Source organism: Rhinopithecus roxellana, chromosome 16 (assembly GCF_007565055.1).
Source record: "Rhinopithecus roxellana isolate Shanxi Qingling chromosome 16, ASM756505v1, whole genome shotgun sequence".
NCBI lineage: Eukaryota > Metazoa > Chordata > Mammalia > Primates > Cercopithecidae > Rhinopithecus > Rhinopithecus roxellana.
In genome coordinates, this window is record NC_044564.1 from 1,170,418 (window position 1) to 1,185,836 (window position 15,419).

The window sequence follows — 15,419 nt, forward strand, 5'->3', positions numbered from 1 at the left end:
CCACTTCGGTTGTCTATTAGAAATACCTGGGGAACTTTAAAAAATATATTTTTTAATTTTTAATTTTTGTGGGTAAATAGTAGGTGTATATATTTATGGGGCACATGAGATATTTTGATACAGGCATGCAATACATAATACTCACATCAGAGTAATCGGGATATGCATCCCCTCAAGCATTTATCTTTATGTTACTAATAATCCACTCATACTTTTATTTTTATTTTTATTATTTTTTTTAGACAGAGTCTTACTCTGTCACCCAGGCTGGAGGGCAGTGGCATGATATTGGCTCACTGCAACCTCCACCTCCCAAGTTCAAGCGATTCTCCTGCTTTGGTTCCTGAGTAGCTGGGACTACAGGCAGGTGCCACCATGCCCAGCTAATTTTTGTATTTTTAGTAGGGACAGAATTTCACCATGTTGGCCAGGCTGGTCTCAAACTCCTAACCTCAGTGACCTACCCACCTCAGCCTCCCAAAGTGCTGGGATTATAGGCATGAGCCACCGCACCTGGCCCAGTCATACTCTTAGTATTTTTTTTTTTTAATCTATCTATCTATCTATCTATCTATCTATCTATCTATCTATCTATCTATCTATCCATCCATCCATCCATCCATCCATCCATCCATCCATCCATCCATCCATCCATCTATCTATCTGTCTGTCTATCTATCTGTCTGTCTATCTATGACAGAGTCTCGCTCTGTTGCCCAAGCTAGAGTACAGTAGGGTGATCTCGGCTCACTGCAGCCTCTGCCTCCCAGGTTCAAGTGGTTCTCCTGACAGCCTCCCGAGTAGCTGGGATTACAGGCGTGCACCATCATGCCAGGCTAATTTTTGCATTTTTAGTAGAGATGGGGTTTCACCATGTTGGCCAGGCTGGTGTCAAACTCCTGACCTCAAGTGATTTGCCCATCTCAGCCTCCCAAAGTGCTGGGATTACAGGCATGAACCACCATGCCCACCCAGTTATTTTTAACTGTACAATTAAATTATTATTTTTTTTTACTATAGTTACTTTGTTGTGCTAGCAACTAGTATGTCTTATTCATTCTTTCTATTTTTTTGTACCCATTAACCATCCCCACTCCCCCAGCCAACTACCCTTCCCAACCTCTGGTAACTATCCTTCTGCTCGCTGTCTATAGAGTTCAGTTGTTTTATGTTTTAGCTCCCACAAATAAGTGAAAACATGCAAAGTTTGTCTTTCTGTGCCTTGCTTATTTCACCTAACATAATGACCTCCAGTTCCATCCATGTTGTTGCAAATGACAGCACCTCATTCTTTTTTACAGATGAATAGTACTCTATTGTGAGTATATGCACCACAAATCCTTTATCCATTCATCTGTTGATGGACACTGAGGTTGCTTCCCAATCTTGGTTATTGTGAATAGTGCTGCAATGAACATGAGAGTGCAGGTATCTTTTCGATACACTGATTTCCTTTCTTTTGGATATATGTACTTAGGAGTAGAATTGCAGGATCATATGGTAGTTCTATTTTTAGTTTTTTGAGGGACTTCCAAACTGTTGTCCATAGAGGTTGTACTAATTTACATTCCCGCTAACGGTGTATGACGGTTCAACCTAGGGAGCTTTTTAAACACAGCAATGCCTGGTCCCATTTGGATCTGACTCTTGGGGCTGGGACCTCAGCTTCTGCATGTTTCAGAAGCTCCCCAGGGGACTTTGGTGTGTACCAGCATTGGGACACATCAGACTGTGGACTGTCCCTAAGGTGGCCCCAGACGGGAATGGTAACTTACCCTTTCCATCCAGGGGCTTTTGGAAATGTGGGAGGGTATTCTTGGTTGTCATGTCAATCAGGTAGGGTTCCTGGCATTTTGTGTATCAGGGAGGCCAACTATCCTGCAGATCAGCCCTGTGCAGTGGAGAATGGTTCTGGCACAGATGCCAATAGCATCCCTGTGGGTCCTGCACATTCTCCAGCCAGGACTAGGAGTCCTATACTCCAGTGCTGGTACAGCATTCCCCAGTTTTCCCCTTCTTGTAAAAATTAGGCTGTCTGTGGTTCCCACCAGCTTGATCACAAGCCATCAGTTCCTGGGGGAGCTGGCCTTTGCCAGGGGCCAGCTGGAACTTGCCCAGCAGGTCTGATATTGGCCCTTTCAACATTTTAAATAATGCCCTCAATGTCTTTAAATAAGCGGATGTTGGTGGATACCTAGTATGCAAGTTCCTCAATTTGGGGAACTCACAGATCTGAAACTCTGTCTCACACAACCTGTCCTGAAGAGTGCAATTTCCCCGATAGTTGTCATTCTTACCCCAGAGTGGTATTTCTAATATCCTCTCTGACTTTCTGGTGTCATTCTAAGGACACTGATAGCTCGAGTCTGGTTGATCTCTGTTTCATTGTCCTGTGTGGCGTGACTCACACCATTCTAAGGACACTGAAAGCTCGAGTCTGATTGATCTCTGTTTCATTGTCCTGTGTGGTGTGACTCTTAGGAGATTCAGGTCTCAAATTCCAGACAACATTCCTCAAAATGTACTCAAGGAAATCTCATGTTCACATGTGGTCTAGTCTCAGTCCATCTTTCCTGGTGTGGTGTCAAATGCAAAGAAACACGGCCTGGAAGCATGCTGAGGGATGGCCAGATTTGTAATAATGTTGTGGAGAGAACAGTTGAAACCAACACACAGGCTGATACCTGCAAAAGGAAATTATAGCATTTTTCACTATGTGTAATATTTCACAATAACAAAAATAAAAAAAAAAATAGCAATAGTTTCAGGTTCTCTGCCAGCCATCTTAGAAACATTTTCCCAGGAAATCCTCACATTAACCCTCTGAATGGATATTATAATTCCAGTGTTACCACTGAGGCCATAGGCTCTGTGTTAGGTGACCACAGGCCATAGTTAGGTGACTTGGCTAATGTCACACAGCAAATAAATAGCACGATTAGAATTTATATTCTAATTCCAAAGGTGACCCTTTGGTCTGGGTGTACCTTTGTTCTTAGGAGATAAGTATTTCTTGATGTTAAGATGTTTCATTGTGATTAAACCTCTTGCACTCCTGAGAAATTGAAATCATAGAGTGTTTGGTCAGAATGTCTGTGGAGAGAATCAGAGCATGTTAAAGTCACGGCACTTTTTGTTTTAAAGCCCTCCCTGGCCCCCAGATCCCCCCCATGGTGGTCACCTGCCAGGGCTCCGACACGGCTACGGACACCTGGAATAAGAAAAGCAGGCCTTTCTCAGGTGGTCCTCCCTCTTTTTGGAAGGAAGACATGAATTCACCCTTGAATTTCCCAATTGTCTTCCTGCTGCCCGTCTGCATAGGAGAGACAGATGGATGTCTTGGGTGCTTTCAGGATCCATGAAGAGGAGTCGGCAGTTGTGTGCCCAGTGATTGATGTGATCGACTGGAACACCTTCGAATACCTGGGGAACTCTGGGGAGCCCCAGATCGGCGGTTTCGACTGGAGGCTGGCGTTCACGTGGCACATGGTTCCTGAGCGGGAGAGGATACGGATGCGATCCCCCATCGATGTCATCAGGTCAGGAGCTGACCTCTGGGTGACTTGTTTTTTAAGCACGCCTCGTTGCATCTGGCTGACCTGTCAGTGGAGGCCCTCGGGTGGAATGATTAGCTGTCAGCTTAACTACCTCTCCTCTTCCCACTTTTTTGCCTAGAATATTTGTTTATTTTTATTAAACATGTCTGCTACACAAGTCAATTTTATATCAGTATATTTTATTTATTTAATTTTTAAATTGTGGTAAAATATGCATCATAGAGAATTTACCATTTTAACCATTTTGAAGTATGTAATTTTAGGCTGAGCATGGTGGCTCATGCCTATAATCCCAGTTCTTTGGGAAGCCAAGGTGGGAGGATTGCTTGAGTCCAGGAGTTTGAGACCAGCCTGGGCAACATAGCAAGAACCTATCTCTACAAAAAAATAAAGATTAGCCGAGCGTGGTAGTGTATATCTGTAGGCCTAACTAGCTGGAAGGCTGAGATAGGAGGATCACTTGAGTCGAGGAGTTCAAGGCTTTAGTGAGCTATGATCACGCAATTGCACTCCAGCCAGGGTGATAGAGCGAGACCCTATCTCTATAAAAAATAAATAAATTAAATAAAGCACGCAATTTTAGTGGCGTTGAGCACATTCACAGTATTGTGCAAACATAATCTTTACCTGTTTCCAGGGCTTTTTCATCATCCCACACAGAAAATATCCCCAACTAAGCAATAACTTTCCATTCTCCCCTTCCCAGCCCCTGGGAACCTCTGTTCTTTCAGGCGCCCCATGTAAGAGGAATCATACGATATTTGTCCTTCTGTAATTGGCTTCTTTCACTTCACATCATGTTTTCAAGCTTCCTAGAGAACATCATTCCTTGTGATGGCTGAGTAATATTCCTTTGTACATATATGCCACATTTTGTTTATTTATTCTTCTGTTGGTGGACACTTGGGTTGTCTTTTGGTTATTGTTAAATAATGCTGCTGTGAACATCGGTGTACTTTTATCTGCTTGAGTCCCTGTTTTCCGTTCTTTCGGGTATATGCCTAGGAGGGGGATTGCTGGTCATATGCGCATTCTTGAGGAAACATCATTAGGCCCCTTTGACCTGGGGTGTGGGTGGATCCATGGCAGGTGGAAGAGCCCGCTCTGGCCAGTGGATGAGTCAAGGTCTGAGTAGAGTGGGCCCAAGGGAGGCTCAGCAGCTCTCATTCTGGAGGTGTTGAAGTGATAGCCTTGCTTCTTCCTCCCCTTCCAAGTTCAGAAGCAAGTGGGAGACAGATGTGGGAGTTGGGCAGAAGGAGGTCAGGACTTCAGCCTCACCACTGGTGTGTTGAACCGGAAGGAGGCTCTTAGTTCTACATCCACATTTGGCAGTTGGGCTTCTGAATCCTTTCACCAGAGTCCTGACCTTAAGATGACCTGCTGCTGGCTGGAGTGGAGCAAGTGAGGAGAGTGTCCAGAGATAAGGCTGGAGAGATGGGTGGGGCCAAGGGAAGGGGTTTGGACCTGACCCTGAGCAGACAGAAGCCACTGAAGGGATCCGAGCAGGAAGTGACCTGACCATGTGCTGCTTGCCATGTGGTGAGGGCCCTGGAGGGACCATTTTGGACAGGGATACCATTAGGAGGCTCTGCAGTCCTCCAGGTCGGAAGCAATGGTTCAGGAGATGGTGGGCACTGTGGATTCCAGAGATGTTAAGATGGAAGAATTGGGAGAAACTGAGTGGGAATTGGGGAAGGAAGGAATTGAGAATGGCACCCAGGCTTCTGTAGGAGCCCTTAGTGAGAACATCCTGCTCAATCCCTCACTGAACAGGTTTGGAAACTGAGACACAGAGTAGGAGGCTCTAATCCAGGCTACTTAGGCAGCCTCTCATGAATTCATGGGGGGCCATGAATTCTGATTGCCCACCCTTACCCCACATGCTCAGAGCACCTATCCTCCCCATCCCATAATATCCCTGTGCCTCAGTTATCTCATCTGTGTAATAGGTACCAGCCTGCCTGTTTCCTAGATTTTTAGGATAAACACACATGAAGGTGCTTTGTATTCTAGAACCTTCCCTCCCACTGGGGATGTTGCTGTTGTCTTCTCAGTTGACCCCACGCTTGGAGTCCAGGGCAGGCTCCGATGCTGGAGGATGTTAACATTTTCAGCGGTTGTGCTCTCAATGTTCTCTTTCCCTATTTCTTTTTTTTTTGAGTTGGAGTCTCGCTCTGTTGCCCAGGCTGGAGTGCAGTGGCACGATCTTGCCTCACTGCAGCCTCTGCCTCCTGGATTCAAGTGATTCTCCTGCCTCAGCCTCCTCAGTAGCTGGGATCACAGGTGCCCACCACCACACCTGGCTAATTTTTGTATTTTTTTAGTAGAGACAGGGTTTTGCCATATTGGCTAGGCTGGTCTCGAACTCCTGACCTCAGGAGATCCGCCCACCTCAGCCTCCCAAAGTGCTGGGATTACAGGTATGAGCCACCGCACCCAGCCCTTTCCCTATTTCTGCATTCATCCTTTTGCCTGTGCAACTCCGGGGCGTGCTGACCTTACATTGTTCTGCTGTGTAGGCTGGAAGCTGTGGGCCGTTTCTGAAGTCAGTGCTGGCTTCCAGATAAACCTGGTGGCGGGTGGGGGGAAACAAGGCTGGCTAGCTGGGTCCTGGTGGGGGAAACCACTCGAGCAGGAGAGGACCTGGCCCTCCTGGTGCTTTCAGATGCCAGAGTTGCCTTTAGGGTCTTCTGCGTACTGGCCTCTCCTTGGTATCTGTGAGTTCTTGCCTTGTGAGATCACACCTCCTCAGATGACCATGGCCTGGAGCCTCCCTTCCTCTTGGAATGTGGTCTCTTGCTTCTCTCTTCTCCTTGTACTCTGTGCTTCTAAATGTCCCTGGATTTCTCCCACCCTTAAGCCTTTGCTCATGCTGGAGAACCATTCAATTTCCCTTCTTCTTGGCTAACTGTCCTTTGTCCTGCAGACCTTGCCTCCTCCAGGGAACCTAGTCCTACCCTTTTGCCCCTGCCCTCCTCAGTGTTCCCCCAGGACCCCGGCTGACTTTAGTTAACATATTTAGCACACACAGAGTACCGTGTGCTAATACTGTTGAGCAGTACTCAACAGTGCCTGCTGAGAAGCCTGGGAGCCACCTCAAGGCAGGGACTATAGGGTACATCAGTGCTTCCAGGCCCAGCCTAGTGTGGGGCACGGAGGTGAAGGCAGGGTATGCTTAGAGATGATGGATGAACAGATGAAAGGGCTCGTGGTGGGAAGGTAGTTGGATAACTGTGATGGTTTCCTGCTGCCTACAGTGAAATATGGATGTAACACTTTTTTAGGTCTCCAACAATGGCCGGTGGGCTGTTTGCTGTGAGTAAGAAATATTTTGAATATCTGGGGTCTTATGATACAGGAATGGAAGTTTGGGGAGGAGAAAACCTCGAATTCTCCTTTAGGGTAAGTATTCCAGTCTTCTCTTTGGACATGTTCTTAACTGATTCTCTTTGGGAATGATGGGATTTGCTGTGAGAGCCTGGTGGGCCCTGGAAGATGATGACATGCATATCCTATAAACATGCTTGCCTTCTTGTTTCAGCTCTTTAAAAAGCGTTCTTTTACTAGATTTGGGGCCAGAAAGGGCCTTGCAAGTCACGTAGTTCTCTCTCACTTTATGGAGAGGAGGAAATGAAACCAGGAGAGAGGTAACTTGCTCAGGGTTAGGTTCCTCCTGATCCTGTCTTCTGGAGCCTTTATTTGATTAATTCCTTATGAAGTGGCCTCTTTATTTAGCACATTGGCTTTCAAACTTTGACAGATGTGAAAATTTTTTTTTTTTTTTGAGACAGAGTCTCGCTCTGTTGCCCAGGCTGGAGCGCAGTGGCACGATCTCAGCTCACTGCCATCTCGGCCTCTCGTGTTGAAGTGATTCTCCTGCCTCAGCCTCCTGAGTAGCTGGGTTTACAGGCATGTGCCGTCACGCTTGGCTAATTTTTGTGTTTTTAGTAGAGATGGGGTTTCACCCTGTCAGCCAGGATGACCTCGAACTCCTTACCTCAGGTGATCCACCTGCCTCGGCCTCCCAAAGTGCTGGGATTGTAGGCATGAGCCACCGCACCCAGCCAACACATATAAGAATTGCTGGGTAAACTTGTTAGAAAGACAGATTGACAAGCACAATCTAGAAAGCCAGATTTGATAGCTTTAGGGTGGGACCAAGATTCTGCTTTTTGTAACAAGCCTATCTACTGATGCTAGTCTACATGGCCCATGGAAACCATATTGGAAAACTCCTAGCATTTCAGTAGATTTTCCAGTTAATGAAGTCTTACATTTTAAACATCAAAACTTTGTGTGAATGTTGGTGCTTTTCAGTGGAAAATTAAGATTTTTAATAATATTTTATATGGTGTTCTGCCCTCATAAAAACTGTGAATAAACAAGAATTTGGCCTTCTACTGAGGACTTACACCCTCCATAATAAGTACCAGATGCTGGGCTTGGTTGTCCCATCTTTGGGAAAATGAGATGTTCAAGGCCATCGGTCCCAGTGTGAGATGGGCTCAGATGCCTCCGCCTGTTGAGTCTTTGGGTGTGCTTTTAATGGTCTCTCTGCCTCTTCCCTAGGTGTCAGGCTGCTCTACCTGTTTCTAGAAGCTCTTCCTTTCCCCCTTCCAAACCTCTCTTCTTCCTTGCTGCTTTCCTATCTTCTGTGGCTAGGAGATCAGGTAATCAAGCCTGTGTTTTCTGTAATGAGTAAGTGGGTTGCCAGTGAGGTCTCTGTGGATGCTCCTGTGAGTCAAGTGCATGAGCTTTAGTGCGTGGACTTTGGGGTCTTGGTTCCCACAGCTTATTTATTTTGGGAGCTGCTTTCTTGCTCTTTACCCACATTCTGTGTCACAAGTGTGCTGGGTAGGTGGCCTCCTGCCGATGGAGGCTGAGCATCTTGGCAGCATCCATCATGCCTTGTGTGTGCCTGGCGTCCTTGCTGCAGATACTGTGGACCTGCAGCTCATCCCCTGCTCACCACCTGACCTCTTCTTTTCTCTGTGTGCAGATCTGGCAGTGTGGTGGGGTTCTGGAAACACACCCGTGTTCCCATGTTGGCCATGTTTTCCCCAAGCAAGCTCCCTACTCCCGCAACAAGGCTCTGGCCAACAGTGTGCGTGCAGCTGAAGTGTGGATGGATGAATTTAAAGAGCTCTACTACCATCGCAACCCCCATGCCCGCTTGGTGAGTGCCTCAGCCCACCTGCACTCCATCTGGCTTCATCTGAACAACAGCAGCTAATCGTGGCTTCCCCAACATAGTCAATCGGGTTCCAGAAATAGGGAATAATTTGGGTGCTCAGATACGAGTATGGGGAGAATTTATTCCTCCATTTATAATAATTATATGCAGTCAAATCTTGTTATTTACAACTGTTATATTCCATAAAGCCACCACAAATACTGAATTCGTGAAAATAGAGCCATTGCTCTTGGGGAAATACAGGGCTAGGTTCCTGCCAGCCTTGCGGCACAGTTTTGCCAGCAGATCAATACAGAACCTTGTTTTCCGTGTGTTTCTGTTCAAAGACACCTATTTAACATATATCGTTGCATCATTAACATTGCACTCATGGCTAACAGCACGATAACTCATGCCAGAATGAAGCTTACCTAGCACGTGTTATTCTCTTCATCACAACCTTCTTGCATTTAGGAACACTAGATGGCACTTCAGCACTACGATTGGAGGACACTCTAGAATAGCTGGTGCAGTCACCAATACAAAGCAGAAAAAAATGTGGTGCCCAGTAGACGGTGAAAAGGACAGTGGTTTACAGGATGAGAGCTGAAACAGGAAGGCGGTTGCCCTTGTTCTGCGTCACCTGAGAATGGGAATGTTGGGCAACTCAAAATTTGTGTCCATGAATGTGTGTGAAAATTAGAAAACACCACAAGTATTGATTTGGAGGTTACAAATCAATTTTATTATAGCATGTAGGGAAATTCACAGTTACAGAACCAGTAAATAATGAGGCTGGACTGTACCAACATAGACAGTTGGGGATACCTGGTGCCACAGGCCAGACATTGTCCATGTGTTATGGTTTTCTTCTTTGTAGCCAGTAGGGGTGAATCCACAAACACAGGGTACAAGTTAAGGCACAGTTTTTTACCTTAAAGCTATTGCTTAGGGACACACCCACCTTACTAGTTAGGGGTCTGTTACCTCCCTCTAGAGACTTCTTCTTAGCACCCTGGAAGCTTCCCCTTTCTAAAACAGGGAGTCTGTTCTGCTTCCATTTCCAGATGGAAGGACTACTGGAGAGTGGCCCAGGCCCCCGCTGCTACTATTTCTCACCATATGTCATGGTCATGGAAACGCCCCCATTGCCCAGCATAACAGATGCCCATCTTCCTCCTCACTCAGAGGACTTGCTGGGCCCATCTCTCTGAATGACAGTGAAGGTGTGCCTGTAGTTGCTGAAGTCTCAGCTCTGTGGGCTTGCTCCTCTGGGTCCCAGCCACACATTGCAGTGACACTGGCCCAACCACCCACTGCACTGAGCCTGTCGGAGGCTGAGGCTCAGCCCAGACTGTGTCCTTCCTCAGAGCTATTTATCTCAGGGACTTGTTGCCTGGTCCAGATCCTTGTTCTGCCTCCACCTCAGGGACCACTGTGGATGAGGGATCTGCCTCTTATTTCCCAGATCTTGGGTTTCACATGCAACACAGTCCACTGCGTCTGCCCTAGCCAGCTCTGCATGACCCATGGCAGGGTGCCTGCTCGCCCTGCATTTGCGTAGCTAGTAGGGCTTTTTGGCAACACAAGAAGGTCTTGCTCTAAGGCTTCTCATCAGGCCACTTCATGGAAGGCTCTTCTGAGTCCTTCCAGCAACCCTGCAGGGTAGCAATAAAATTCTCATTTTATAGATGAGAAAACTGAAGCTCAGAGAGAAGCTGTTGGAAGGAACTTGTCCAGGCCCCATAACTGATGGGAGGTAGAACTGGGCTTGAGGCCTGTACTCTGCAGCACACCTCTTGCTCTGCTCTGCAGAGCCCATGGGCTCTCAGTCAGACTCCCACTCAGCCCCTCTCTGGCTCTGGGCTCCACAGTCATTTGCTTCTGCCTCCTCTGTCTTGCCCAGCACCATACAGTAGAAACACCCACTCTTTCCTCATGCACAGTCTGGAACCCATAGTTCCCTTTTCCTGAGGGTCCCCAGAGAATATTTTAGGGAGGCACTGAATGCACCCTTAGGCTGCATGCCCAAGGGCTGAGTGCTAAATGGATCCTTTGCTGAAGCTGGGGGCACAGTGACTCATCAATGACAGACCTCTGGGAAATAGCAGAAATCTGAAATCTTATTCAAACATTTACTTATTATTACCATTTTGTTCAATATTTAACTTGTCAGCTTTTAATTGTTTAACATGACAGTGCAGGTACGGTAACATTTCTGCACTCAGCATTTTTCTAGTGGCTGCACGTTTGCCATACTAAATAGAGGCTTGCTGTATTTAAATATTCAAAAGCTCTCAGTCATTAGTTTTGTCCATAAAACCAAACTTGCACAAGTATTTCTTATTGCTTATTTCATATTAGTAACATGATTATATCTAGAATATTTACCTGTGTTTGAAAGTGGATATTCAGGTATTAGTAGTAAACCGGAAAGTCACGGCATATGTCTCGGTGAAACTGACATTTCCCCGGTTGGGTTTCAGGATGACCTCTGATCACAAGCATGGGTCACAGGTCCAGGATCCATAGATGCCAGTGCAGCCCCAGGGCTTGGCTCCTTCACTCCATCAGCAGGCGGGCTCGTGCATCTGGTCTCACCGCCCTGCCAACAGAGCACCTAGGAATGGAATTGTCTCTGTGACAGCCTCTCATACTAGAAACTGGAATTAGACCCAAGGCTGTTTTCTATCCTCTGTGCTCCACACAGGGCCTGGCATGCAATGAATGCTCTGTCAAAGCTGGCTGGTAGTAAGTGAGCATCAGTGAACACAGGGGCTTTGAAAGGAAGCACTAGGACCCGTGGGGTCTCACTGTTTTGTTGTTTTCTCAGGAACCTTTTGGGGATGTGACAGAGAGGAAGCAGCTCCGGGCCAAGCTTCAGTGTAAGGACTTCAAGTGGTTCTTGGAGACTGTGTATCCAGAATTGCATGTGCCTGAGGACAGGCCTGGCTTCTTCGGGATGGTGAGTGAGGGCAGTGGGCCCATGGTAGGCAGGGAGTTCCCTGGCCTCCAGGTCTGATCTACAAATCCTGGGCAAGAAAGGCCCCATCATAGGGGTCACTGGCTCCCTCCACTCCCACCCACCTGCCCACCCCCTGCCACCTTTTTATCCACTGCCCTTCTTTCTCCCTGTGAGCGTCTGGGCCTTAGGTGCAGAATGTCAGAGCTGGAAGACATCTCAAAATTGACAACTATTTTGTAGATAAGGAAACTGAGGCTTATCTGGTGTTTCCATGTCCTAGTTTTTACTAACACCTTATCATATTACTTCTAGTCTCAATGACTGGACTAGTTCATAATTCCAAGTTTGGGAGTCTACAGAGGCAATAGTGGGTATAGGGGAGTCACTTCCAGTATTTCAAAAAAGCTAAAACATGTTTTTGGGATGAGATCAGATAAAACGTCCAGTGTCTTTTGTTTGTGCTGGGAATGACACCAGCTTTGCGAGGTCTCCTCTGCTGCGATGTGTTGATCAGAAGTGCTCGTGTTCCGTTCTGGAAATCTTTGATAAATACAAAGCAGTATATTCATCTGACATTCTATTTTCATTATGAAAATATTCAAACATATGGAAATGCAGAGAGAATGGCATAATGAATACCATCCCTGAGATTCTAGAATTTTCAAGATCCTGCCTCTCTTGCTTTCTCTCTCCTCTGCTTCACCTCCACATTTTCCTCTTTTTAAGCAAATCCCAGGCATGGTGTCATTTCTCTCCTCTGCATTTTATGCATTTTCATAACATTTGGACATTATCTTACAAAACTGTAGAAATGAACAAGAATTTCTTGGATCATTTAATGTCTAGTTCTAATTCATATTCCCCCAACTTTTCCAGTTTCTCTTTGAGTAGCTGGCTAATTGAAATTGGGATCCAAACAAGGTGCACACATTGCATGTGGCGGTTGTGTCTTGGCTGCTAAATCTCTTTTAATCTAAGGCAGTCATCTTCCTTTTTCTTGTTAATGTTGAAACTTGTTGAAAAAACAAGGTCAGTTACCTGTGGAGTGTCTCACTCTTGCAATTACTGTTTTTTTCTTTGTGGTGTCTTTAAGTTGTGCCTCTCTCTCCCATATTTCTTTAAGATAGAAGTGAGTTCTAAAGGTTTGATTAGAGTCAGGATCCACCTTTTTGGCAAGAACACTTTGTGGGTGATGTTATGTGTTCACATTGTGTCCTATCAGGAGCATACGAAGTATGGTCATCTTTAGTGATAAGGTTGACCAGTGGGGTTCATGGAGTATTACTCACCTGGACCAGTCATTATAAGACCCCCCATCAGCTTCTGTCTCATGTTTTTAGTAGCCACTGATAACCATTGCCTAGACCCATTATTTCAAATGGAGTTGCCAAATGGTGATTTTTCTCTTTCATTTATTCTACATTTATTAGCTGAAATTTTTCTATAAAGAACACTCCCTCATTAACTAAAGCAATTTGGTATATGTGAGTTTTAGAATTCATACAGAAAAGGCATGACAAATTCTTTTTTTTCTTGAGACCAAATCTTGCTGTTGTCCCCTAGGCTGGAGTGCAATGGTGCGATCTCAGCTCACTGCAACCTCCGTCTCCCGGGTTCAAGCGATTCTTCTGCCCCAGCCTCCTGAGTAGCTGGGATTATAGGCACCTGCCACCACGCCAGGCTAATTTTTTTTTTGTATTTTTAGCAGAGACGGGGTTTCACTATGTTGGCCAGGTTGGTCTCGAACTACTGACCTCAGGTGATCCGCCAGCCTCGGCCTCCCAAACTGTTGGGATTACAGGCATGAGCCACCATGCCCGGCCAAGGCATGACAAATTCTTACGTCTTTTCTTTATTTGCTTATTTTCAGAGTAAGAGTTGGTATTTTAGTTTCCTTCAGTTGTATCTAGTGGGTTGTTTTTTGTTGTTGGCTCATTGTTTTTTTGGCTTTTTCTCTTCTTGAGTGTCGTTGTAAACTAATGGGTGTTTAAATAGCCAGTGTGCTTCAATCAATTCATCTTTTTTTCTTTGTATTGTTTTTTGAGACAGGCTTCTATTCTGTCACCCAGGCTAGAGCACAGTGGCACCATTGTAGCGCACTGCAGCCTGGATCACTACACTCAAGTGATCCTCCCACCTCAGCTTCTCAAGTAGTTGGGACTGCAGGTGAGCACCACCACATCTGGCTAATTTTTTATTTTTATTTTTAGTAAAGACAAGGTCTTGTTATGTTGCCCAGGCTGGTCTTGAACTCCTGAGCTCAAGCATTTCTCCTGCCAAGCCTCCCAAAGTGCTGGTATTACAGGTGTGAGACACTGTGCCCAGCCCAATTCATCTTTTATTGTTTTTGGCCAGTGGCAGACCCTTTATTTTGGCTTCTGTGGTCTTTGACACCTTATAGTGGCGTTGATAGCCTCCTTGATTCTGGCCAAGTTGTCCCATTTGATTTTAAACATTTCCTGCCATTCCTCCCAGAAGCCCTGCTCCTTTGTTGGGTAACGGTATTGGGAGTCAGTCTGAATGCTGGTGGTACCCGTTGCTATGCGTTGTCATTGCCTCCAGACCATGCAGTTTAACAGAAATATAATGAGAGCCACAGTTGTAACTTAATTTTTTTTAGTAAACATATTTTAAAAAAGTAAAGTTAATGAAATGTTTAACTCAGTATATCCCAAATAATATCACTTCAATATATAATTAATATAAGTATTTATTCATTGAGGCATTTTACATTCTTTTTTCATACTAAGCCTTGAAATCTGGTGTGAATTTTGTACTTATAGCATATCTCAATTTGGATTAGTCACATTTCAAGTGTCCAGTAGCCACAGTGGCCAGTGGCCGCCACATGGAATAGCATAGCTGTAAATTTTTCTCATTGGGCAGAGAAAGGAAATTTGTGTTTTTGAGAAATAGATCATGAGCTTATATTAATATCTGAAAATCCAATGTAGTCTTAAAAAATTTTCTTTGGTAGCATACTCATATTTCTTTGTTCTTCCCCTGAAAATCTTGGTTTTAAACAATATTAACATAATTACTTATTTTCTTTATCCTAAAATATATTTAAAATAGTTTCAAGATAATTAATACAGTACTGTAGCTTAAGAGTATTATACTGAATGAGGTTTGTAATTTCTTTGCAGCTCAATTTGTTTATAGAATATATTTCATAGGTAGTATTTTCAAACATACCATGCTCTAAAGTGATTTAAATTAATTTTTTTATTTTTTTGGAGGTGGGGAACAGAGTCTTGCCTTGTTGCCCAGGCTGGAGTGCAGTGGTATCATCTTAGCTCAACCTCTGCCTTCTGGGTCCAAGTGATTCTCCCGCCTCAGCCTCCCAAGTAGCTGGGACTACAGGCGCATGGCACCACACCTGGCTAATTTTTGTGTTTTTAGTAATTTTTGTGTTTTAGTAACGTGGTTTTGCCATGTTGGCCAGGCTGGTCTAGAACTCCTGGCCTCAAGTGATCCACCTGCCTTCGCCTCCCAAAGTGCTAGGATCATAGGCGTGAACCACTGAACCCAGCCTAAAATAATTCTTTCTCTGTGTCTATCTCCTGCTTGATTTAGTTAGCTTAATCTAGTTCGAGGTAACAACCCAGGTATATTTGAACTTGTGCAGCAGTAAGGCTGCCACTAATGAGAAAGGAAGAGAGAGGAGCTTTCAGGCCATGAAGAGTTTATCTCTCTGGTCCTCAGGCTTATCAACTTAAAACAG

General features: G+C 45.2%; 1 protein-coding gene across 2 annotated transcripts in view; it reads left to right on the forward strand.

Moving 5' to 3' along the window:
• The window catches only part of GALNT12 (polypeptide N-acetylgalactosaminyltransferase 12), a 43,183-nt gene that overhangs the window by 21,304 nt on the left and 6,460 nt on the right, over positions 1-15,419 (forward strand). For both annotated transcript variants that reach the window (XM_010357628.2, XM_030920176.1), the window contains 4 exons: positions 3,354-3,539; positions 6,842-6,959; positions 8,557-8,733; positions 11,564-11,695. In XM_010357628.2, the coding sequence (XP_010355930.2) occupies positions 3,354-3,539; positions 6,842-6,959; positions 8,557-8,733; positions 11,564-11,695 (613 nt within the window). The remainder of the gene's footprint in view (positions 1-3,353; positions 3,540-6,841; positions 6,960-8,556; positions 8,734-11,563; positions 11,696-15,419) is intronic.